This window comes from Chlorocebus sabaeus, chromosome 24 (genome assembly GCF_047675955.1).
Source record: "Chlorocebus sabaeus isolate Y175 chromosome 24, mChlSab1.0.hap1, whole genome shotgun sequence".
Taxonomy (NCBI): domain Eukaryota; kingdom Metazoa; phylum Chordata; class Mammalia; order Primates; family Cercopithecidae; genus Chlorocebus; species Chlorocebus sabaeus.
In genome coordinates this window covers 57,045,848-57,073,507 of record NC_132927.1, presented here as the reverse complement: position 1 = coordinate 57,073,507, position 27,660 = coordinate 57,045,848, and the positions used below count along the sequence as shown (strand labels likewise).

At 35.6% G+C, this 27,660-nt stretch overlaps 1 protein-coding gene across 10 annotated transcripts in view; it reads left to right on the top strand.

The window, feature by feature from the left end:
• CEP128 (centrosomal protein 128) overlaps window positions 1-27,660 on the top strand; it is a 442,691-nt gene that overhangs the window by 195,197 nt on the left and 219,834 nt on the right. For all 10 annotated transcript variants that reach the window (XM_073011225.1, XM_037984338.2, XM_073011227.1 and 7 more), the window contains one exon: window positions 1,170-1,362. In XM_073011225.1, the coding sequence (XP_072867326.1) occupies window positions 1,170-1,362 (193 nt within the window). The remainder of the gene's footprint in view (window positions 1-1,169; window positions 1,363-27,660) is intronic.

Here is a 27,660-nt window from a genome sequence, read left to right as displayed (position 1 = left end):
GGACCATTTCTACAGATTTCGATATATCATCATTCCAGAAGAGGAACTGTTATGATGGATGGCCCCCTTTTGTTTTTGATAAGAGTTTATATTAATAATCATGATACAGGTTTTATCTTCAAAAGCTTGATTTCCTACGGACAATACATTTCACATATAACTAGGAATTGGAGGGTAGCCTGACTTAGGAAGGCCCTGAGACTTGACTGAAATCCTGCTGTATTGAAGGTGAAAGAAATATTTCTTTTCCTATTCTTGTTTTAAATATCTAAATACTGAAGATAGGTGAGAGCTGGGTGTGGTCACTCGCCAGTAATTCCAGCACTTTGGGAAGCTGAGACAGGTGAATTTCTTGAGCTCAGGAATTTGAGGCCAGCCTGGGCAACATGGTGAAACCCCAACTCTACAAAAAATACAAAAAACAGTTAGCCAGACATGGTGGTGTGCACCCGTGGTCCCAGCTACTGTGGAGGCTGAGCAGGAGGATTGCTTGAGCCCAGGAGGTCAAGGCTTCAGTGAGCCAAGATCGTGCCACTGCACTCTATCCCAGGCGACAGAGTGGAAAAAAAAAAAAAAAAGGAGAGAAAGAAAAAAAGATAGGTGAGGTTAGAATCTGTGAAGAAGAGTTGCCAGAATTCACTTTCCTTGTGTCTTAGAAGCATAAACATTAACTCTATATCTTCTAGTCAATAAAAAAATCTCTCCTCATACCTAATTAGCTAGATCAATGGGGATATGCGTTTTTAGAAGTCATGCTAGGAATTTTCTCTTTTAAAAAATTCTCTGAAGGAATACTTCTTTTATAAAAAATCTGTAGTTTTATTCTGGGCTGTATTTGTTTTTTAAATTCCAATACTAGGCTGCCCTATATATCAAATCAGAGGTTTACCTATCATATTATTGTAAGTTTGATAGGCCAAACTTTGTCTTTCTAAAGGGATTTTATAAAAATCTACGAATGTCATGGCTTAATTTCTGAACCAGCTTTTAATTGATATAGACCATTATGCAAATTAAACATGGGTATTTAAAAATTTTGCAAAAATTTGCTAGTTAATTATCTGTGTTTGTTCAAATTATCGTGATGTTACTTATTTTTTTCCTCATGTTTTGAAATGCTACTCTTTTCTGGGTTTCTTTAACCATTAGATATAAATGTCATTTTTTAGACTAAACTTCAGTGGCTCTGTGAGGAACTGAAAGAGAGAGAAAACAGAGAGAAAAATCTGCGACACCAGCTGATGCTCTGCAGACAACAACTCAGGAATCTGACTGAAAACAAGGAATCTGAGCTGCAGTGTCTCTTCCAACAGATAGAAAGGCAGGAGCAGCTTCTGGATGAAATACATCGTGAGAAGAGAGGTGTGTTAGTTGTTCTTTCATTTTTCTTTGTTTATATTTATGGAATCCTAATCCTAGGATTGGAAAAAACCGACTTCTGTTGCATTCAGCTTGAACTGTTTCCAAGCCCATCTCCTTTTCTTGTCTTTGTCGTCTTATCTTTCTTCACTTCTGGGATTAGAAGAGAAAACTCTTCAGCCACAGCTTTCCTCCTGTGTATATGATACCTGCATTCACTGGCTGTGTGCAGGAATTAATTGATAAGACATACTGCTTCTGTCTTAGTAAAATGCTGAAGTTTACATTTACTTCAGCAAAATACCCCTTAGTTCATTCAATACATATTTTGTGCCCATTTTCAAGTATGCACTATTCTAGGTACAGAGGATATATCAGTGAATAAAGCAGAAAACAAAAACAAAAACAAAGACAAAACAAACCCCCTACCCTTATTTAGCTTATGTTTTATTGGGTGGAGACATAAATATTACAAATAGGTACATTATATAATATATTAGAAGGTTGTAATCACAGTGGTGGAAACAGTAGAGTAAGGGAAGGAGAGTTTGGCTTCACATATTTTGGAACTCTGTTATTGAATTATTAGCATTGGTTATGGCAATGTGTCCAGTTAGAGGCCTATTGATATGTTCTCTATAAAAGGAAAAGAGGGACTGAAGAAGGACCTGGGTTGTGGAATTGGAAAACAGACAACAGATGCAAAAGACGCTGTGGAGGACCAGCCCAAGGTGAGGAAGAGAGAGGACTCATGGGAGATTCGAAGGTCTCAATGGTTTTGCCATTGTAAGAGGAAAGTCAGGAAGTAGTTGATTTGCTGGGAGAAAAGAGGGCATGCATTTTTACCTAATTCTTAAAATCAAAACTGTAAGAAAAAAAAAAGGATTATGAAGGCTCAAACTTTTGTCACAAGAGATATTTTAATCGTACTGCCTGGTGGATTTGGACGTAATGAACACTTTAGTCTGCTATCAAGCAAATACTGTTAAAGTTGAGGACTTATAAACAAGTTAATTACTAGAACTATAAGCAACATGCTCTTGGTAAAAAGAGTTTTGATTACTTCTGCTGAGGTCCCTGTGGGGACATTTTTGTAGGGCATATCACTTTATTTGGATCTTAAAAACAAAGCAGGATTTCCATAAGGAAGAGAGGAAGAGAGATTTTCTGCAGAATTTATCTGCATGGTGATTTAAACATTTTTTTTTTTTTTTACAGTGGCACACGTAGAGAAGGTAAAAGGCAGCAGTGATTAAGTTTAGATATTTCTGACACATCAAAGTTAATTGTTAATACAAATTTATAGATGATTCTCTTTACCGTCTTAGAAACTTATCTATTAACTAGAACAAAGTTAACCTATCTATAAGTGAAATGTGACAGATAAATTTTCTATTTGCTAGAATTAATGCCATCTCAGAGTTAATATTTTTAGTTCGATTTAATGTCATAGTAAGTGACATCTGCCAGGTTAGCTGAGGCCCTGGGACAAGGAGTTTCCACTACTGATTGCTGCTATATTCATAGATCTGAGTTGTCATACACTTTTGGGGTATTCTGGGCCTGTAAGTCTGGAAATTTGGAATTTGGAGATTCCTGTAGGAGAGAAAATTTATTAAGGGGTTAATTAACATCAGGAACCTCTTAGAAGTTTAGTAATTATTCACTGAGAGATTCTTCAATTATAAGAGGTAACAAAGACAAGAGTAAAGAGCTGTAAACTTCAGCTGGGAGGGTTTAGGTATAATATAAGAATATGTTGCAACTATCAGGTTTACTAAAACTTAAAATTTATGTGGAAATTGAAAGGAATTTTTCAAAAGTTTTCAGAAGGAGAGGCATTTCTGCAGTATAGTAGTATTCTTAGTGTACAAAATGCTAGTGAATATGAACAAATATAGAACGCGATTTTCTTATTTTTTCCTGAAACTGAAATAGTGCCTCTTTTTTAAACAGGTGACTGATTTTGCTTTCCAGGCACTGGGTGGTTGTGGTTTTGGCTATTATGTGTACATAGCTTTCTTTCTTGGAATAATCAGAAATTGACATGGCCTGAAATTCCTTTACTTTACAGATGAAATTTGATTTACTATTTCCGGTTTAGGGTAGGTGCTATACTCTTTTGGCTTTGTTTTATTAGGTGGGATCTTCACCAATTCCTCACTGCCCTCATGCTGTAAGTACAATGTATAGAAAATAGTCATTCCCAGCAGCATGTACTGTACCAAATCTTCCTGAATCTGTCCCTTGCTGTCATGTGTCATTTGTTAGAATGCACATCTAAGGGTGAAATAAGCCATTGTCAAAGTTTCTTTGTTAGGGAGTTATCTTTTCTGAATAGTTATAAAAAGGAAAGTACTACAGGTAAGAGGATGAAGAAGAAAGAAAATGGTCTTCCAGCTCTTCAGAAAATAATGCCTTTGCAGCAGAGAATGAATGCCCAGATTATTTTTGCTTAACACCTGTGTCTTAGCCAAAAGTAGACAGTGAAAGAAATATACATCATTTCTATCGGTCTGTATGTCTATCTATCTATATCTGTGTACAGATACAGATACGAATCTCTCTGTGTGTGCGGCGGGGTGTGTGTGTGTGTATACATTTCACTAGTTTGAAGTTTCACCCTACTAATGGCTGTGGGTGTGGCCTGTCCTGGCCCAAAGATACTTTATTTCTTGCCTCAATGAATTTCTGACGGGCACACAATTGAGAAATGTGTTTTCTTATATATATCACCCAGCATAGAGTTTCTATGAAGGCAGTGATTTTTTAATGTTTTGCTGAATGCTGTATCTCAGTGCCTAAAAAGAACCTGGTGCACAGTAGACATGTAAAATATTGCACAACTGAATGAATAAGAGAATTAATGAAAACATTAAAGGAGCAAAGTTAATAGGGGAGCCATAATATTAACATTTAGTGAAAAAAAATCACTGTTGTGAAAGAAAGCATAGTTTTTCCCCAAAGTTTAGATTTAGAAAGAGATGATATCTTGCCATTGGCCCAAATTTATTTATTTTTCCCTGCTTTGAAATTTATTGGATACTTATTAAATAACTCTGCTTAACCAAAATAAAAATCAGCAAATATTTGGCAGAGGTTGATTAAGTAATTTAATTAGAGTGGTTTCCATATTGTTTATGACACTTTGGAATTAGATAACAGTATTTGTCTTTTCTAATATTTCAGTTATGTATTACATTTTATGGTAGCAATATTTAAATAATTTATATTTTATTCATTTCATGACAGTATTCTCTAAGAGCTTCCTCATTCATTTAGGGACACAATAACATTGTTAGTATTAAATTCTAGCCCCATTGTGTACTATGAGTTTACTCTCTAATATAACACGTGAAAAAAATTCAAAATACCTAAATATATATATAAAAAAAAGAATATTAAAACTGTGTGTGCGTCTAAAAAAGTCTCAGTCTTTAAGAGTAGAATGACTATAACTTTTAGAGTATGATTCTTTATGTACTACTAATTATAGAAAAGCTTGAGCCTGATTATATATGTTCAGTGGAGGGGGCTGTTAATGGGAGAGGTTGAACAGGTGGAAGTTTAACTGGTATAGCAGGATCCCAGAAGATACCAGTGGATGAGGTCCAAAGTAAAGGTAGAGGCTGGACGCGGTAGCTCACGCCTGTAATCCCAGCACTTTGGGAGGCCAAGGCAGGTGGATCACGAGGTCAGGAGATGGAGACCATGCTGGCTAACATGGTGAAACCCCGTCTCTACTAAAAATACAAAAAAAAAAAAAAAAAATTAGCTGGGCGTGGTGGTGGGCACCTGTAGTCCCAGCTACTTGGGAGGCTGAGGCAGAAGAATGGCGTGAATCCGGGAGGCGGAGCTTGCAGTGAGCCGAGATCGTACCACTGCACTCCAACCTGGGGGATAGAGCAAGACTCCATCACACACACACACACACACACACACGAAATAAATAAAATAAAAAAAAGTAAAGGTAGAGAAGTGAATCTTGGACAGAAAAAGGGCAAAAGAGTTACGGATTTCTTGTTTTAAGATCCTTTTAGTGTTTTGAATATGCTAGTATATTTGGCAGATTCACTTATCACAATAATTTTTGTAGTGGTTTTCTTATTTTGATGGTTAGTTTCTCAGCATCTGTAATTGGGTCTAATTGATCTTTGCCTTATATAAGCTCAAAGAAAGGATGAACATATACGTAGCCTAGAAGTAGGCAGTAGAGGAAAGATATATTATCTCCCTATCCCTTGTATGTGCTCAAAGGAAGGATGAGTATTTGGAGAAAAGGAGAGAAGGGATGAGAAGTAGCCACTGGATTTGCAATGTAAAACTTTGGCATGACCTGTGTTGGTAATGTCTTAGGAGTGGTTTAAGCCAGATTGCCAAATCTGTATTTTTGGCAACCTGCTTCCGAAGCATAAAACTTATATGATGGATATCCAAAGCATTGGAGCCACCTTAGTGACAAATCTAGCACACTATACACTAATTATTCTGGCCGTATACATGGCTGTGAGCATGAGTTATTTTACTCCATAAAGAGATGCAGTAGACTCCCCTTATGTGTGGGGACTTAGGCACCCTAGTGTATGCCTGAAACTGCAGATAGTACCAATCCCTACATAATCCCTATATGCACTACTTTTTCCTATACATACATACCCATGATAAAACTTAATTTATAAATTAGAAATAAAACATTAACAGTAATTAATAAAATAGGACAATTATAACAGTATAGTATAATAAAAGTCATGTGAATGTGATCTCTCTCTCTCTGTCGCTAGATGTCTTATTGTACTGTACTTTCCTCTTTTCGGGCTGCAGTTGACAGGCAGTGATTGAAACCAAATTGAAACTGTGGATAAGGGAGGAGACAACTGTATGACTTAGATTTTTTCTATCTAAAAATCTAATTTTAATGTAATTTGATAGATTTTAGATTTTTCAATGGTGTTATCAATCTTTTAATGGTTTATTCTTTTGGTTTCATCATTCTCAGTGTTCTGAGAAACTTTTAAGCTGATTTTTCAGCTTTTAAGCTGCTTTTCCCTGCTCATCCTCTGAATTTCTATGCTACGTCTACAGCTGGTGGCCAATTGCTGTTAACAGAGGGTAATTTCTTATAATTTATTTGTGGGACAGAAATGATGGAGGGACTGTCGAACTGTAGACATCTTTTCTAACACGTAGTTTAGACTTAGGATTGTATACTTTATGTTGTGCTTATATATTATTTATATATTGGTTTATTTTTCTAGTCACCCAGTCACTCAGTTGTCTGTTACTTATTCTGCAAATCATTTCGCACAGTTTTTCAGGTTTGTCTTATTGAAGAAATAATTTACAATCATCATACTCATAGATGTGTCCTTTAGTCCAAAAATAGGGAGAAGCCATTTTTTCTATTCCATATTGGAGTGTAATATTGAAACATGCTGAAGTAACTTAGGCGATGATTTCTAAATGTAATATCATTTATTTATTTGTGCTCTGGTTAATTTTTAAAAATTGGATTTAGCATCTGATTGATTGCTTGAAATGGGGTCTCGGTCTGTCACCCAGGCTGTAGTGCAGTGGCACCATCTTGGCTTGCTGTGGCCTTGACCTCTTGAGCTCAATCTATCCTACCATCTCAGACTTCTGAGTAGCTGGGATGACAGGTGGATGCTACCATGCTTGGCTAATGTTTTTATTTTTTAATTTTTTATAGAGATGAGGTCTTGCTATGTTACCCAGGCTAGTCTCAAACTCCTGGCCTTAAATAATCCTAGACCTTGTTTTCCCAAGTTATTGGGATTACAGGCATGAATCAGTGCACCTGGCCTTAGCATCTTATTTTTACATTGTGACCAGCTTGTTCAAAAGTTCAGTGGTGTAGATCATTAGAGATAATTAAAATAACAATTATTTTCATTGATAAATTGAAAACATTATTGAAATTTATCAGTTGTTTAACATGAAGTTACCTTTTCTTTTATTTTCTTATTTCTTTATAATTTTTTTTTTTTTCAGACAGAGTCTTGCTCTGTTGCCCAGGCTAGAGTGTGGTGGCGTGATCTTGGCTGACTGTAATCTCCGCCGCCTGGGTTCAAGCAATTCTCCTGCCTCAGCCTCCCAAGTAGATGGGACTACAGGCATGCGAGACCACGCCTGACTAATTTTTGTATTATTAGTAGAGAAGGAGTTTCACCGTATTGGCCAGGCTGGTTTCGAACGCCTGACCTCGCAATCCGCCCGCCTCGGCCTCCCAAAGCGCTGGAATTACAGGCGTGAGCCACTGCACCCAGGCTATAATTGTTTTTAACAACCAATTGAGAAAGAATAGTTTTTTAAAAATTATGCCTACTATTAGAGTCAAATCATAATTTTTTAAGAAATATGTTTTATTCTTATTTTCTTTTGCTTATAGATATTTCATTACAGTAATTTTGCTTCTCATATGTTTTCTGTTATGAATTGAAATCCAGCCTAGGTCAACAGGGATTGAAATTAAACTACATCGACTAAATATTCCTAGGACCAGAATTAAATTAATGATATACCTAGGGATGCTGATACACAGATCTGTGCAGATGTCAACTGAGATTGAATGCCAAATCAACATTCATGTCTTTAGTCAGTAAATGGGCAATGGAAAGTTATGATTCATTATTCTTTAGTTAACTGTAAATATCTCTGAGCCCTCCCTCTTTCACCTCTTGTGTAATGGGCCTAAAATTTATAATACTTCTATTGGATGAACCTAATTTTAGAGATAAAGATTTTCAATATTTCCAGTGATATATTCAGTTGGCAACAGACCAGTATTGATTGAGTGGGGAGTTTAAATATTTAAAGTTTATATTTTTCCTCTTCCAAAATATTGAGGTGAAAGACTGTGTGTGTGTGTGTGTGTGTGTGTGTGTGTGTGTATTTTGAAATATATTCTGGAAAATTCAGAAATGTTAAATATATTATGTGAATTCTTAGATTTTCTTGTTTCTTCATCTTATAGATTATTTGTATAGCAAAGCTGTTCTTCCTTAAACTTGAATCATGAGCACACTTAGGGAGATGAGTAAGGTAAAGCTCCTTGTGCTAAAATAGATTTGATTTGAGCTTTTAGGTTACTAAGTAGCTTTCATTAAATTCAAAGCATATCTTTGCTGTGTTTGTTTTTTTAAGCCTTATATTAGAACTACCTTAAAACAAATGCAGATGGAAACTGTACATTTTAACTATTTATTGTTACAGATACGGATTTCTGGGAGGGTGTTTCTGCTTTGATGGTGTGTTGTAATGAGTACTATCTGTCTTTTCTATAATGTTGCATACAAAATGGTAATAATGCCTGCCTATTCCCTCCCTCCTCTGCCAAAAGAAGTCCACAACCTAACAGGGTTGGATACAGGGTTGAATCTGTGAGTATGTTACCTTATGTGGCAAAAGGAATTTTATAGCTGGAAAAAATTAAGGTTCTAGAGACAAGATTATCCTGTATTATCTGGGGCACAATGTAATCACATGGTCCTTAAAAGTGAAAGAGGGAAGCAGAGAAGGATTCAATATGAGAAAGACTCAACTGCAGATTGCTTATTGAAGTTGGAAGAGGGGGACCATGAACCAAGGGATGTGAGCAGCCTCTAGATCCTGGAAAAGACAAGGAAATGCATTCTTCCCCAGAGCCTCCAGAAAGGAAGGTAGCCTTGCTAACAGTTGATTTAGCCCAGTAAGACCTGCATTGAACATTTAATGTACAGAACTGTAACATAATACATTTGCATCATTTTAAGGCACTACGTTTGTGGGAATTTGTTACAGCATCTATGGAAAACTAATATACCAATAAAGTAGTGAAATTAGAGATCTGTAATAGGTTCTCTGCTACTTGATTCCCTGTATATCAAGAAATTTTCCAACCTGCTTGACCCTCTTTGGAAATGTGCATCCATTTTTGGACATTGTCAGAAAATTAGGAATATTCATAAATTACTTTCACTCTATTAACCTTGACATATACTGAGATAGTTCTTGAAATGTGTGAAATATGGTATTTTCAAAATGAATATGATTTCCTTATGCCTATGTATACATAATTGATATTCTTTCTTCAAATATGCTATGAAAATTCAAAGAAGTTACATGGATTATGAGTGAACCTGAAATGCAGACAGTCCATATTGGCTTAGGCTGTTGTAAGGCCCTTGATCTTATGTAGTCATATTTTCAAATTTTATCTTTTTATTTTGACTTGTACTATAGTGTTAAAATGGACATAGATGGAAATCTAAAAATAAAATCACAGGAAAAAAAATTAAGAAACAGAGAAATAGTGTCCTAGGCACCAAGAAGGGGTTGTTTTAATTTATCACTTTATTTAGCTCTCAATTTTCTGACATCTGAGAGGAATATCTGTTAGGTCACATGGTTCTTATTATCTTAAATGGAGCACAGAAACTGAGTGGGAGAAGTAAAGTTATTTTGAAAACTAAATTGAAGAGGAATGTATTATATAGATCTTTCTGTAAGCAATGTAATGTGTAATGAATAATGTTTTCAGTCACGGTTTTTTTTTTTTTTTTTTTTTTTTTTGGGATGGGGTCTTGCTGTGTCACCAGGCTAGAGTGCAGTGGTGCGATCTCGGCTCACTGCAAACTCTGCCTCCTGGAATCAAACGATTCTCCTGCCTCAGCCTCCATAGTAGCTGGGATTACAGGTGTGCACCACCACACCCAGCTAAGTTTTGTGTTTTTAGTAGAGATGGGGTTTCACCATGTTGGCCAGGATAGTCTTGATGTCTTGACCTTGTGATCTGCCCTCCTCGGCCTCCCAAAGTGCTGGGATTACAGGCGTGAGCCACTGCACCTGGCTCTCAGTTACTGTTTTAAACAGTAATAACATCTAACATTTATTGCTATGTGCCAGACACTGTTTAAGTGCTTTAAGTTATTTATAATTTTATTTAATTTTCAGGTAGGTACTATCATCCAGCTTAAAAAAAAGTCAGGGTGTCATTTCTTAGCAATAATACAAAGTAGTTAGGGACATATTATGACTTCTGTGGATCCTAAAGACTTTTGCTTTTGTGGGCCCCTTCCTCCCTTAAAAAAATTAAACTTTTGATTACGTTAGTATGAAGACACAAATAATGCAGGCTAGTTTTATTATTCTATATCCATTATTATATTCTTTTTTCTTGTTTTAAAATACATTAAAACATTTTCATATTGGCCATTGACACTGTGTCTACTAGAGTTGTTGTCCTTTGTAACGGTGTAGGTTACACTCGAAGAGTATATGGAGGATCTAACTTCACAGAGTATGGGTGAGGGAGATGTTGAAGTCAGGGTTTCCTTAGAAAGTGATGCCTGACCTTAGCCAGGTAATGGGTGATGAGCATAGCCATTCCAACAGAGGGAACAGCATTTATGAAGGGTTGAAGTGGGAAAGAACTTGGCTGAAACATGAAATAAGGAAACTAAAGTGCAAACGAAAAGGTGGTGACTGCACTTAGTAAATTTAATAAAATTATCTGTGTCCTCTAACAGACTGAATTTTCAGATGCCTAGTCTACCTTTAGTAGGTTCTAAACTTCAATTTATGATTGAATTTTAAGTATTTGAAGTTTAATTAGTCTTTATTATTGATTATACTGGGGTCCAGAATGGTTTACATACTAGATGTAGTTGCTGAAAATAAACATATGCATGTCATGAAATATAAAATGGAAATATTTAAAAATACAAGACATCAACATATTCTATGTGAAACTCACATATGCCTTATGACCATGAAATTTCCATTTGAATCTTTAGGGAATTTTAAAAAAATTTATTAATTTGAGAGTTTTCCTGAAAACATTTAAAATCTCTCTTATATTTATGATTTGAAAGGTTACATTCTCCCATTTCCTTGTCCACTACAACTGGTAACTTTACAATGTTTTTCTTGACTGTTTGTCATATATTCATTCCTCTCTTTCTGTTTAGACCACCTGTGTTAGTCTGGGTTCTCCAGAAACAGTAGCAATAGGGTGTGGTTCTATACACAGACACACAAATACACATACACACACGACCCATGTAGTTATGAAGACTGAGAAGTCCCAAGATCTGTAGTCCACAGGCCAGAGACCCAAGAGCTCCTATGGTATAGTTCCAGTCTTAGTCCAGTGCTATAAGAACCAAGGCAGGTAATGCTGTAAGTTCTAGTCTGAGTTCAAGCTTGAGGCAAGAGAGAATTGATGTCCTAGTTTGAAGATGTTCATGCAGAGGGAGAGTGATTTTTGCTCAGTGTTTTTGCTCTGTTGGGACCTTCAGTGGATTAGATGAGGCCCACTCATATTGTGGAGGCAATATGCTTTTCTTTCAGTCTACTGATTCAAATGTTAATATAATTTAGAAACACCCTCACGGACATACTCAAAATAATATTTAACCAAATATCTGGGCACCTTGTGGCCCAGTCAAGTTAACATATAAAGTTAACCTTTATATCAACTTTGTCTTATTTAGCTCTTTATTGCTTCATACCTACAAGGATTATAGAAACATCTTACTTGCATGATCTTCCTAACCTGCAGTCTGTGTCTTCTACTGGACTTGTCCTCACCTATATGCCTGCTAAAGCCCAACACAGATAATTTTTCCAAGCAGGAACACTCTGGTGGGTATTTCAAGGTCACACTGTGCCCTGGGTTCCAGCTATTTGTTTCTGCATTCATTAATCTGCTGTTTAATAAAGCATTTGGTAAGAGTGACATCTTACAGAAATAACCTCGAATACTCTCAAATTAATACAAAAAAGTAAATCACCAATTTTGGTTTTGTAATAAATTACTGACAACACACCCACAATTGACCTCTACCTAACAGGTTTTATTGGAGAAACTACACACACACACTCTCACACACACACACACACACACTCAACTGCTCTAATCAGTTTTGCCAGATGAATCTTCATTAAACACAGCTTTGATCCCATGACTCTCCAGCTTAGAAACCTCAGTGGTTTTCCCACTGCTAAACAAATAAAGTTCAATTTTGTTACAAAGGCCCTACCATTTTTTTTCCTCTTCTCTTTCTATATAAACTCTAGCCCCTTTTTATCATGTTTGCTAGTGCAGTTTTTTTTTGTTTTGTTTTACCACTCCATTGCAATTAAAACTTTCACGTAGGGTTCCGTGACATTTGCCACCTATTGCTGTTTCCTCTGGTTATCTGCATATATGTTATTTAATACTAGGTTTTAATCTCTTGTTTCCTCATTGCATCTGGTACCATGTTTTATGTTTAACAGAAGATAAACGTATTTAATGGATGTTGTGTGTGGGAGCAGGTGGATAGATGGGCGGATGGATAAATGGATGGTACAGATTTCCCTCCTACTTCTTTTTTTCCATTTTTATGGTATCTTCAACAGAAGCTATACGCCCCTGTAATTTCTAACCAGGTCTATTCTATCAACTAAAAAGAAAACAACCAACACTTAGGTCTGTTGTATCAACCAGAAAGAAAACAGATATCCTTATTGATTTATTCTTATTTCTGCTTCTTCAAAACACAGGAGCAAATATGAAGAATTGAATAACTCCAAATTATCACCAAACCAGTCTGATAATGTTTTTTATTAGCTTAGCTGTTTTCAATGTATTTTTTGAAACTAGTATACTTGGCAACAAGATAATCTTTTCCCTTTTTATCTGTCCAGTGTAAAGCCCTTGAAGTTCTCCCTCATAGTATTTGGAGAGGTTTTGATGCACATACTCTCCTTCTTGGATCAGATAAACAGTTTCATCATATCGACCATGAGAGATTATAGATTTGCTTTTTTTTTTTCCCTGTTGAGACTACTGACCCTATTGTTCCAATATTTAAAAGTAATTTTTTAGTTACGTCACATTTTGACAAGGTCGCTACCCACAGTTGTATACAAGTGACATTAGATCTTAATGTTCAGCTACTTACTTTCATTCCTTGAGATGACCATTAGGGAAATGAAGGAACCTAACATTTCTTGAAGGTTTGGTAATGTGCAGGTTTTAAATGTATTATCTTATGTAACTCTTAAAATAACCTTGTGAGATTATTAATCCCATTTAACAGTTGAGGTAGCTTAGGCTGGGAGGGAAGTGGGGGCAGGTTACTTCTCCAGGATTGACAGGGAGTTACAGATGGGAGCAGACTTTGTGAAACTCGATTTTGTGTTTGTACTACTGTATAACATATCAAAATAAACCAGCAATACTCTGTCAACCTTAATGAGCCTTCTAAATTGAAACCAACCTGGCTTTCCTCGCTTTCTTGGGATCTCTTCCCTGAACTTTTAAAGAGATCAAGTTTTTTTGTTAAGAATGTTTGAAAGAAAATGGAATTGTCAAAATTTCAAAGTCTTTAGGCTGTCTTAATGACTATACCATTAGAAATTCTTATCCAGAAACAATAGTTTTACTGTTAGATATTAACTCCTTCGTTGTGATAGCTATAATATTTCTAAAATTTTCTTTCACATCATTTTAGTATGTGATAACCTATAATTTTTTGAATAGCTCACAGGAACATCAAGCCTCAAGGCCCAATTAATGGATTTAATTCTAATATTATTGTATACAACCTTTCTGTACCATAAAGAGGAAACTAAGATCAAACCTTTCCTTTCTTGGGCCTCCACCATGAAAGTGAGAACTACATTCTAATCAGTCATTCAAGACTACACCTTTCTATTGTTTTTGAAATTCACAGTGATTAATGGATACTGTAGTTTTCAAGAGCACAAATTACTTTTTGTAGTCGTCTACATAAATTCCACAAAACAACTCTTTCCAAGAACTACTGTGTCTGACTAACTTACACTTTTGTGGTTATGAAATATTTGTCTCTCTGCAAAGCTTTCAAAGTTCACTGGGGCCAGAAGAGGTGTACATATAATATATGATCCACAGTTTCTTCCTCCTTTTCGCTGTTAAAACCGTCATGTCTCCAGCTAGAAGTTCAGCTGGGTCTGTCAATGGTACAGCAGTTGCCCTTACGTTAAACATTTCTCTTTACCCTCTTCCATTCTGAGTATAGAATGACCCAATATAACTTAACTAAGACATACTTTCAATCTTGAGAAAAGAGATATAAATTACAGTTGGGAGGATGTAGCTAAGGTGTAAGAATGCATACTTTGAAACTATGAGGTTAATAGTCACTAAAATGTTTATGGCAGTTGGAAAGATTCCTTTCCTAAAAGATATTTAGAATGGGAGACCTCTATATAGTAGAATTTCGTTGCAATGAAATGCCAATGATTATGAACAAATATAGAAATTATTTCTTATTTTTTCTTAAGGTGCAATTGTAAGCTCATATTGAAATAAGAGACTGCTCTTATTTTCCAAGCCTGCTGTGACTATGGCTATTCAACGTGTACATTCTAAAGAGGTATATATCTAAGTAATACCATCTCTTATTCTTCCACAGAGGCCAGTGAGGCCTCTGTTGGGTACTAGTTAATATTTCTATCTTTGTTCATGCTGAGTTTAGCTTGACAGTTCAAGGAAGAGAAAATGGCTGCAGTATGTACTGTGTCTTCTGAGATATTCCCTAAACACCCCAGTCCTCATAAATATTGCACCAAATGTGTTTATCATAATGGTGTTTGTTAAGGGAGGAAAGGAGAAGTAAATGTAATTTCAATTAAATACCTATCTTCAAGCAAATATTCTTCATGCAAAATTTGGTGATACCTACCCCTGCAAGAATGTCCATAACTAAAAAATCAAAAAGAAAATAGATGTTGGCACGGATGTGATGAAAAGAGAACACTTTTATACTGCTGGTGGGAATGTAAACTAGTACAACCACAATAAAAAACAATATGGATATTCCTTAAAGAAGTAGAAGTACATCTGCCATTTGATCTAGCAGTCTCACTACTGGGCATCTACCCAGAGGGAATTTATGAAAATTATGAAATTATATGAAAAAGACTCTTGCACATGCATGTTTATAGCAGCACAATTTGCAATTGCAAAACTATAGAACTAGCCCAAATACCCACCAATCAACAAGTGGATAAGGAAAATGTGGTAAGTATGTGAGTGTGTGTGTGTGTATATATATACACATACATATATACCATCGAATACCCACCAATCAACAAGTGGATAAGGAAAATGTGGTATGTATGTGTATGTGGTATACATATATGGTGTGTATATATATGGTATATATATGGTGTATATATGGTGTGTGTATATATATGGTGTGTGTATATATATATGGTGTGTGTATATATATGCCATATATATGGTGTGTATATATGGTGTATATACATATATATGTAAATAATATGTATACACACCATAGAATACTAATCAGCCATAAAAAGCAATGAAATAATGGCATTCACAGCAACCCTGGATGGTGTTGGAGACCATTATTCTAAGTGAAGTAACTCAGGAATGGAAAAGCAAACATCGTATGTTCTCATTTATAAGTGGGAGCCAAACTATGAGGACACAAAGGCATAAGAATGATACAGTGGACTTTGGGGACTTGGGGGAAAGCGTGGGAGGAGGTGAGGGATGAAAGACTAAACGCTGGGTACACACACACACACACACACACACACACACACACACACCAGCCCAGCCTGAGACTAGGGCAGAACTTGCTGTTCCCACTGAAAGGGCAGCAAAAGGAGATTCTGATTGCCTCAGTGATGTGTTTAACCAAAAGGACTCAGCGTGAACCTGCAGATTCTGTGATTCTGCTTTGGCAGCATGGAAAGCTGTTAAAAGATGAAAAATATAGCTATTTAATATGTGGTTACATCTAGTTAGAAAATGCAACTTTGGTCTAGTATATTTATAATGTTCTGCCTACATAGTTATTACTGCTACACATGATCACTTTTTTGGTTCTTCTCTTAATCCAGACAGAGACATAATCTATTAAGAGAGAATAAAAAAGTTTTGGCTGAAATACATGAACAATAAGAACCAATAAATAAGAGTTTGGAATATCTTTCAACCTCTCAGATTCAAATTCAATAAAAACGCTTTTTACACAGAGCCCATAGCAATATATACCCTTTTCCTCCTCCTTTTGGAATTTGTGGAGCAAACATTTAAAATGTACTTTTTTTTTTCCTTTTTCAACTTTTAGGTTCAGGGGTTACATGTGCAGATTTGTTACATGACTAAATAGCGTGTCACTGGAGTTTAATATACAAATGATTTCATTATCATGGTAGTGAACAGGGTATCCAATAGTTAGTTTTTCCATCCTCACCCCTCTCCCATCCTCCACCCTCAGGTAGGCCCCAGTGTCTACTGTTGCCCATCTTTGTGTCCATGTGTACTCATGTTCAGGTCTCACTCTCACTAATAAATGGGAACTTGTAATATTTGGTTTTCTGTTCTTGCATTAATTATCTTAGGATAATTTAGGATTACAGCCTCTAGCTGCATACATGTTGCTGCAAAGGACATGATTTCATTCCTTTTTATGTCTGTATAGTATTCCATGGTGTTTACATGTCACTTTTTTTTTTTTGTATCTAGTCCACCAATGATGTGTATCTAGGTTGATTCCGTGTCTACTATTGTAAATAGTGCTGCAATGAACATACATATGCATGTGTCTTTTGGTAGAATAATTTATATTCCTTTGGATATGTATCCAGTAAGGGGATTGCTGTGTTGAATGGCAGTTTTATTTTAAGGTTTTTTAGAAATTGCCTGCTTACCACAGTGGCTAAACTAATTGACATTCCCACCAGCAGTGTGTAAGCATTCCCTTTTCTCTGCAACCATGCCAACATCTGTTATTTTTTGATTTTTTAATAGACATTCTGACTGGTGTGAGATGGTATCTAATTGTGGTTTTGATTTGCATTTCTTTAATGATTGGTGATGTTGAACATTTTTTCATATGCTTGTTGGCTGCATGTCTTCTTTTGAGAAGTATCTGTTCATGTCCTTTACCCATTTTTAATGGGGTTATTTTTGCTTGTTGATTTGTTTAAGTTCCTTACAGATTGTGGATATTGGACCTTTGTTGAATGCATAATTTAAAAATATTTTCTCTTTTTCTGTAGGTTGTCTGTTTGTTGATAGCTTCTTTTGCTGTGCACAAGCTCTTTAATTAGGTCCAACTTGTCAATTTTTGTTTTCATTGCAATTGCTTTTGGAGACTTACTCATGCACTCTTTGCCTTGGTTATTTGGGCTCTTTTTTGGTTTCATATTTTCTGGCAAAATGTTACAGTAAGATTTGGCCTCTCCACTTCTGTAACTCCCTCTGACTTCTGGAGTGAGGTGACATGGATATCTGTGCTTCCCCTGAGGCTTCTAAATGCAAAATTTTAAAATTTATTACTTTTTTTTACTTTATTGTAAATTGATCTTTCTTTCACGTTAAAGTAAGATACTCTACTACTTCTTTATGATTCCCCTCTCTGCTAGGTCGAATTGTAACCTTATTTTTGTTTAAGTCCTGGTATAAGGTCGATGTTAGACAAGGTGTACCTGTTGTTTGGCCTCAGGTACATTTCTCTGTGTAAAGCAATCAGAACTCTTTCACAGTGGTATTATACTTCCCTTTCACTTTCCATGCCTCCATAACCATGCTCAGGTGACTAATCATCTTATTTCTTTTCCACAGCTCTAATTCCACCCAAATATCTAGTTTATTTTTCATTAGCAATTTTTATGCAATCTTTTTTCAGGTCCGTTTTCTACCAGGAGCATCTGGAAATGTCTGCCCCTGCCACTGCCTTTTAAAATTTCCAGTTCTCAAATATTTTGTTCACCTTCCAGCAACTCACTTCCAAAGTTTATTTTGTAAAATATTAATAATTATGTACTCATTCAACTATATTCTCTTTCTTTTAAAATTCTTTTTCCTTGAAATATTCACTTATTTATATTATTAGCTAGGCAGAAGTATTAAATGAGATCCATGAGTATATAATGCACATTTGATTGAATGACTTACATTTTTCTCCTTAAGTTCAGTTTGTGCTGACTCAAGCACTTGTCTTGCACAGACAACCCATAGGCAAGCTAAAAGCAACTTATTTTCAAAGACTACCTGTTAGTGTCTTAGGAGTGTGTGACGTTCCATTGAATTCCATATATGAAAGATGACAATCTTTGATTTTAGATAATTTCAAATGTTAATTCAGATAAAAGACAAGAATTTACACAAACATTTACATATAAAGCTATGAAAAGGAGTGTATAGATGTGGGTGCATGTTTTTCAAAAGGGAGGGTTGTTGATGGAGTAGCTCTTGTTGGTTCTACATTTCTTTTCTTATGTAGGTTTGGTCCTTTCAAAGAAGCAACCACTTAAGACATCTTACCTTGTGTCTTTTATGACTAGGAAATGCTATAAATACTCTGAGGGAATATAAATTGCAGGTTATGGGATCACTCATAAAGAAAAGTTTTTCTTCATGCTTTTTGTTAGTAGGAATTTTCCCTATTAATACAATGTTATAAGCTCCTGAAGCCTTGGCTAAATCAGGCATATCATGGCCGTCATGGTCATCAGAGATAGGAGATGTCTGTTGTTTCTACATCACAAAGGAAGGTAACAAGTACCTCTGTTTTGGGGGATTTGGATATTGGGAAGGAAAGGGTGAGACATATTCTGGTTGCCTACCAAAAGGATCTTATAGAGGTTACTTATTTGTTTTTATAGCTAGTACCTTATACTACTTGTTCCTTTTTCTTATTCAAGGTAAAGAAATGTAATAATTGAATGGTTAAAGCATTTACTGGGGAAGATGTGGTTTTGGGAAACAAAGCATTTTCAGATCTCATTTGCTCGATTTGTGGTTTCTGAAAGATCTACCAGTGTAGCTGAAAAATACCAAAGCCTGATTATTCCATATAAATTAATTAGAATTAATATCATTTAAGAGTTTGAGATCTTTTCTACTGCCTACTTTCTCTGGAGGGAGATTTTTCTTTCAGGATTTTAACTTTGTGAATTACAATCTTCTCTAATCAGCATGAACTTCCTCTTGTACCAAAATTCTAGCATATTATAATTCTTGGAGTCAGATAACTTTTCCTGCTTGGATATTAAATTTTCATCAATTGTGGGTCATTCTTATTGTGGATAACGTGAAATAGAGGGCACTTGTGTTCTGGAATAGTTAATAGAGGTAAAGGCAGAGTAAATTATCTGTAGGAAAAAAGCATTGGGGGCCAGGCGTGGTGCCTCACCTCTGTAATCCCAGCACTGTGGGAGGGTGAGGCGGGCAGATCACTTGAGGTCAGAAATTCAAGACCAGCCTGGACAACATGGTGAAACCCCGTCTCTACTAAAACTACAAATATTAGCTGGGCGTGGTGGTGGGCACCTGTAATCCCAGCTACTTTGGAGGCTAAGGCACGAGAATCACTTGAACCTGGGAGGTGAAGGTTGCAGTGAGCTGAGATTGTACCACTGTACTCCGGCCTGGGTGACAAAGCGAGACTCAGTCTCAAAAAAAAAAAAAAAAAATTGGGAAAATAAGAATGACAAAGAGTAAGCCTAAACTTGAAAATGGAATTCCAGTTGCCAATAGAGGAGAAAAACAGAGAAATAAAACAACTTTGATGTGTGATAGGGGCAGATGGAGGTTTTCCTTATTCTTTCCAAACACCGACATACATATATATAGTAGGTGCCCAATAGATAGTTGTTTAGTTAAGTGATGAGTGAATGAACAAAGGAGCAAACAACAAGGAGAGGAGGCTAGAATATACAGTCAGAAGTAGCATAGGAACTATCCTGAAAAAGAAAAAAACATTATGCCTCTCATATATTTTTGTAATAGTAAGGTAAAACACATTTGTAAACATCTTACTGAAATTTCAAGAAGAGTGTCTGAGCTTTCAGTTGAACCCTAGACAGTATATGGAAATCAGTAGTAAGTCCTACTATCAACCCCAAATGTGTAAATTATTATTGGATATCTTTTTCTAGTATGTGTCTTTATTGTTAAGGTAAACATAGAATAATTTAAAAGTTTTTCAGAGGTTAATTCCAGATTTTTACCTTTTTTTTTCCCATAGAGTCTTGAATTTCACAAATAAAATTTGGTCTTCTCTGTTTTGTTTGTTTTGGGAACCTGTCACCAGTGGTTAGGGGTGATGAAAAAGGAAGTAATTTACTTAACACAATTCCAGATTGGCTATTCTTAGAATGTATATATTTGGATAAATTATTAATTATTATTATTAAGTATTGAACTGATTGAGGACTGAGATGATTTTATTCAATGTCTTAGGTGTCTTTTATTCCATAACACACCACAAATGTTGGGTGGATAAACAGATGGATGAATGAATTATTCTTCAGCATTCCAAATTTTAAAGTAGACTTTGGGTCCACTAATACCAAATGAACAAAAATGTTAGTAAATAGCACCCCTGTTTAATTGTGAGCACATGGTTCCTGAGACTTAAAGGTCATGAGGAGGCCAAATATTTGAAAGCAATAGCATACCACAGAACCAGTCACAGTACCCAGTCTCCATAAGGCTTGTCTGGTTCATTATGGTACTCAATTATTAAATGAGGGTAACGGTTTTAATCTTTTAACTGTTCTGTTTCTACAAGCTAACTTCAGCCCCTCTGGGTTCTGTTTTATGATGATGGATGATTGTGTTCCATTCTGTGTAAGTTACTATTTGCTAAAACTTCCCAGAACACTGTGTAAGGTTTCAGCAATAGCTTCCAGTTAGCTCTTCATCTGTTCTCAAGTGACCTGGCAATCGTGCCCTTCTCTGTGAAGTGGGCTTTGTATGGTCTCCCATTGCCTCAGCCAATTAAGACCTTAAAATTAGGCTTTGAGGAACCCTGCTCATGCTTCCAGGAACATAATAGCACCACTTTTCATTGAAGGAGATGAGAAGTGTTTAAGTTTGGCCAATGAACAAAGCAAGGATAAAAAACAAGTGCTAAAATCATAATTAGCCCTGAATATTTTAATGCAAAAAGGGTATCACTTTTTGGACACTATTCCACCATTATGCTAGATTTCCCTCCATAATTTATGGCTCAAAGTTTTCACTTCTTATAGAGCCAATTAAGTTTATGTAGTAAGACATTTTGAAAAGGGTACTACACCGTTATTTTTGAGGCAAATAACTTTACTACCCTAGGTTTAAGCAATGATTAAAAACATTTCTGTTGTCTCCAGCCTGAATACTATTCTAGTATGTGAGTTCTTTAAAGGATCTTTCTTTGATTTGGGTGAAAGCGATGAGCAGGTTGGATAGTGAAGTATGACATGTTTATAGGTTTCATACATACTTCAAAGTTACTGTTATCAAATAGTGATTACCTTAATGTCTATTGGTAGTAGTTTGACTCATTTCACCTTTAAGGATTCTGGCATTTTTGTATTACGTGGGGACTGTCTTTTGCTCACTCTACCATTCTAGATTGGCAGGACTCTTAGTAATGTTTAAAAGATAAAGAGTAACGTCTGCTGCCAGATGACAGAATGCTGTCCTCCTCCTTCTCCTCCTTTACTTCTTCATCATCTCTGTTTGATTGTCAATTGGGTATCAGATAAGAATGACAAGATTTGTATTCCTGTTTCAGTGACAAGAGAATTTGTAAAGAAAAAATTTAAGGAGAAGCTTATGTATGAACATTCTGTTTTATAACTGTTAAATGCTTCAGTAAACTTAGTTTTTCTTTTCTCAGTTGAAAATGGCAAAATATATTATTGATACATACTACATTTATATATAATATGTATTTATATATGTGTGTCTGTAATATATAAATATGTATACATGTATCATGTATACATATGTTAGTGTATATGTGTATAGATTTTACACATTAAGGAGCAGAGATGATTTTGTATAATCGTATGTTGATTGCATTCTTAGAATGGTGTCTCACAGCATGTAACCAGTCTCTGGAGTCACCACAGTGTTCAGGAACCAGCATTAGAAAATACTTACGATATTTGTGTTGTGTTCTACAGTGGTGATCCTGTTCACAGCATGGCATGACGCTGGGTGTTTCTCAGTAGTGACACTATGAATAATTTGAACTGAACATCCTTGATGGTTCAGGCCATCCCTACACACTGAAGGACATTTGGCTATCCTCGGCTCCAAAGGATAAAATGGATATTAGTGTCCATGCTCTGAAACAAGAAAAATACCCTCTTACATTTCGTTTAGAGAACTATTAAATGCCTTTCTCACAGCACCAAAAACATTTTAATGCATTTATTTGTTTTATTGTTTATATCCTTCCATAAAACTATAAACCACATGATAGCAGTAGCCTTGTCTTAAATATATAGGTGTTCCATGACTAGCACAGTATGTGATCCATTATCATTTAATTTAATTCATGTTTATTCATCAGACAAAATGTAATACTAAAACATTTATGTAATTATCTATGCTTATCACTTTTCTCAAACAATTGTTAAACAACGTTTTGAAATCACTGAAACAGAGATATCATATCATGAACTTTATCCACCTATTCATGAATTCACCTGTTTATTTATTTATATCCTGACTTGTTCTATAACAGATTTATGCAGTTGATTTTATTTAAAAAGTACAAAATTATGGAGCCGTGCCATATAAAAGAAATATAACAAGACAAACACGAGCTACATGTGTAATTAAAAATTTTCTGATAATAAAATACTATTAAAAAGGTAAAAAGAAAGTGAAATTAATTTTAATCATGTGTTTATGTAACCCAATTATATCCTAAATATCACTTCAACATATAATCAATATGAAAAATTATTGACTTACAGTTTATTTTTCAACTGAGATGCCAAAATCTGGCATGTATTTTACCCTTAGAGCACACCTGAATTCCAACCAGCCACATTTCAAAGGTTTAATAGTCATATGTGGCTCATGGCTAACATATTGAACAGCATAGCCCTAGAGGATCATCTATACTGGCCATTTTTTGATCTTATTCTTTTTATAAGAGAATCATCTGTAGTATGATTGCCAGAGTTGTTGAGATCTCTTTGGGAAGTCCAAGATGATAAATGTAACCCGAAGCTCATATACTCTAATATTAATCCTATTTATGAAAACATCTTTTATATGTAAAAATTATTTAAGGGATCTTATAATATAGACAATTTATAGCCATAATACCAACATGTAAGAAGGGAAATTAAAGATGTATAGAAATTATTTCATAGATTCTTTGAATTCTTCAATTTTCTGTATACCTTTTTTAAAAAGGTAGGGAATAACACAATTATGCACCTGGGTAGCAGATAAAGATAACGAGCAAATCAGAAAGATGAACAATTCAAGGACATTTATTTACCTTCATACTTAGGTTTTCTCTGTGTTATATAGGTTGTGGGAGAGAATTTGGATGGTTGTTGAATTTAGAGTTTGTTCTTAAATTCATAGTTCAGGTTTTTGATTTAGAATATGAAGGTTAGTAAATATTTTGATCAAGTCAAGGTTATTTTCCATTCAGGCTAGATTGTCTACATTGCTTAGACACTTCATTTCTGCTGCCTAGGCCAGGTTGTCTGGGTCTAGTTTTTTATTTTGCAAAATTTAGCACCTGCTGATGAGTTTGAAAGAGCTTTTATTAGCTACACAGGAAGTAAATGAGAAGAGACTTAATATATTCTGAGTACCTACCATATACCAAGTCTTGCATTACATAATTTCTCAGATAATCTTCCATTTGATGTAGATATTTTTATTCCTGCTTTATTAAGGGTGAAGTTAATACTTATAGAGTTAAAGTAACAAGCCTTGAATCCATAGATAATGAAGAGATTTCTTTGTAGAATGTGACTTGGCTGGGAATGCAGTGAATGACACAGTATTTCCTTATCCACATTTAATCATGGCCTTTTCCTGTCATTCACCTCTCAGCGACTTGCAGTATTCATTTTGTGACATTGAACTACTCTCCTTCAACCTTTCAATGGACCATGCACTTAGGGAAACATCCCAACTTTTTACCATGATTTGCAATATCCCTTCTGCCCATTCTCCAGCTCCACCCATTCTCGCCCTTCCACTTGAGTATTATGTTCTGACACATTTTACGCTGGCCTTATTTTTGTTTCTTTTATATGCTGGGGCAATTTCTGCCTCCCGAGTGTCACACTAGATTTTTGCCCCCACCTCATTTCCCCTGCAGCCCCCACCCCACTATGCACATGGCTTTGACCTCCTCCTTTAGGTCTCAGTTGAAATATCACTTCCTCAGAGAGACCTTGTTCCATTACACAATCTAAGTAGGTCCTTTTCTGTGTTTCTATCTTTGCAACCTGTTAATCTACTTCACAGCACTATAATTTTATTTGCATATATATGCTCATGTATTTATTTATATATTGTCCATGTTTCTCATTAGACTCTAAATTCTCTAAGGAACCATATCTGTTATCCTTGCTGTGGTCGTGCATAGTTACTATGTGTTGAAAACAAATACTTGTCTGTTAGTTCCTGGAATGCCATAATTTCATTCCAACTTGTTCTTCCTAGCTTCATTTTCTCACTTCTCTGTTTCATATGCTAATATTGGCAAATTGTAATAAATATTCATTGGGGTGACTTTTTAGTCCTATGTCCCCTCTTTCTTTTAATGAATTCTGTTTCCTCACCCACATGGATAGCTATAATCAGGCTTGATCTGGCCCAGTACTCATTTTACCATAGGGATTGTTTCAAGAGATGTGATCTAGTCTGGGCCTTTCCTAGTCCCTCCTTGATAAAAAAATGTCAAACTCAAAATAGGAAAGATAATCTTTTTAAAGCTTTGGTCATAGCACTGAAACTGATACAGGACAGGTGAGCCCTAAAATTTAGGCTTAGCCCAAGAGGGTTCTTAGCATCCCCTGGGAAGTAATTCCAGGACTAGGTGAGCTGGAGGTGTTAACAGACTTTCGTTAAACGGTACTGCTCCTTGTGGTGCAGGGCTAAGTTATAGGCATTGCACCCAGAGTCCAAAGAATGGGCTCTTGGCAACTGTATTTATACTCACTTAAAGGCACTTTCAATTACATGCAAATTAAGGAAAGAGGCAGTAACTTCCGCATTGTTGCCATGGAAAGGGGTGGTAACTTCTGGGTCATTGCTATGGCATTTGTAAACTGTCATTGCACTGCTGGGAGTGTCTTATGCCAATGAGCAATGAGGGCAGCTAAGAATCACTTTCATTGCCATCTGCCAGTTCCTGCTGTTTGCCTCACTTTACCAAATCCTGACAGAGCAACAAGTCCAGAAGACAAGTCCTGCCCATCTCCTTCATCAAAGGGTTATAAAAATTTTCTGTCAGAAATCATATTTCATGTGAAGAAGAGGAAACTGTCAGTGATAGCAGAGAACTAAACCAACACTCAGGAAAAAACAAAGACGTGAGGCAAATGAGAGATTTGCTGGTGTTAAGCCTGTGTACCCATTTAGCCTGCTTTATGATGGCAACGCTCTTCTTGATCAGATTCAGCTTTTCATGGCCTCTTGTTTTGGTTTAAACTGGTTAGACTTGGCTGTCTCCCCTACAGAGTCCTGACAGATTAATGGTCTCAGTCACATCCCTAACTTCACACAGAAGGGACTGTCAGAATCCGTTTTGCTTTTCCTGTGATAAATTAAAAAATACTCAGTATCACTACAAGATCATGTGAAACTAAGTTTGTGTAGTTTGGAAATGGTGGCTGTACTTCTGCAACTACTATGTATTCTATATTCCGAATTCTCACTATCCTTTTGGTTTCTGAAAACCTAGAGAGGTAAAATATCTATATATGATATGTGTATAACACACAATAGTTGTAAACTTGTAGACTATATGATTTAATTGCTAAAATTGTTGTCTTTTTATGCCATATATATTTGAGGTCTGTCATTAAAACTAGTTGTTTAAATTTTTCTCTGAGTCACCAGTTTGAAAGTAGTATTTAGAAGCAAATGTTATGCAACTTTACTTTTGCTGAAAAGATGAAATGTGATGTATATACCTATAATGTGAAATCATCTCTACATTAGAGTTAATGAATTGACATTGATAATTTATACAGACTTTCATTACTACTGAATTGTGTAAGACTTGTTGGTGATATTATTCACACCTCATGTCGTTCACACCTTCAACTACATGAAAAAGTAAGTCTCACCATTTTGTCTTTGTTGAGTCATAGGAAAATGAGGATTACCAGCCTTGGCAACATGGAAAAACTTCATCTCTTAAAAAAACCCAAAACAAACAAACAAAACATATCTACACACACACACACACACACACACACACACACACATACACATACACAAGTTAGCTGAGTGTGATGGTGCATGCCTATAGTCAGAGCTGCTAGGGAGGCTGAAGTGGGAGAATCCATCGAGCCTGAGAGGTCGAGGCTGCAGTGAGCCATGATTGTGCCACTGCACTGCAGCCTGGGCAATAAAATTGTCTCGAAAAAAAAAGAAAAGAAAAAGAGGATTATTAGAGACTCTAGGTATGTGTGAAATGACATACTGAGTTAGATCAGTGATCTATTTGATCTAATATTCTGATTCTGAAAGTGTCACCAAGTAAGTATTTTGGTAGAAGCGCAGTCTTTGCATTTTATTTGATCATTTTCTGATATTAAGTGTGTACTCTAAATATCTCAAGTTGTTTTTTTAACCTTTGCACCTTAACAATCTTCTTTAGTTGCTTTTATATTTTCAAAATATATAAACCTTCTTTGGGATGGTGCTCTATCACAAGTGCCCCCATTTACCCCTTCTGATGCTCGTGGAAGATGTTATTATACTTAGTTTCTTCTGAGTCAGCCACAACTTCATTATCACTCTGAAAACACTGTTCTAGGTAGTCACTGCCAACTGATTTGAATTGACCCATGAAGAGAAATTCATTTGTTAATCTCTGCAGGAAATTAGTTTTAAATGTTATAGCCTTCTATTAGAACTGAAGAATTTCTTTTTCTGAGAGTATTCCAGTATTTTCATATGTTCTTTACAATATTTGATTTCAGTTCTTCTAGGTGCCATGAAAGGGACAACTATATTACTTAAAATAAATGATAGCTGAGTCTCTGCCTTTAAGAGCTAACAACTTGTGTGTACTACCATACCTATTAGATTGGACCATTATTTCTTTCTAAATTAACCTTGCCTTTACTTAAGGTGCTTTGCTTTGCCCCTGTAACTCAATAATGAAATGACAAACAACCCAATTAAAAAATGGATAAAGGTCTGAATAGACAGTTCTCCATAGTAGATGTAAAATGGCTAATGAGCACATGAAAATGAACACATTAGCCATCAGCGAAATGGAAAGCAAAGCCTCAAAG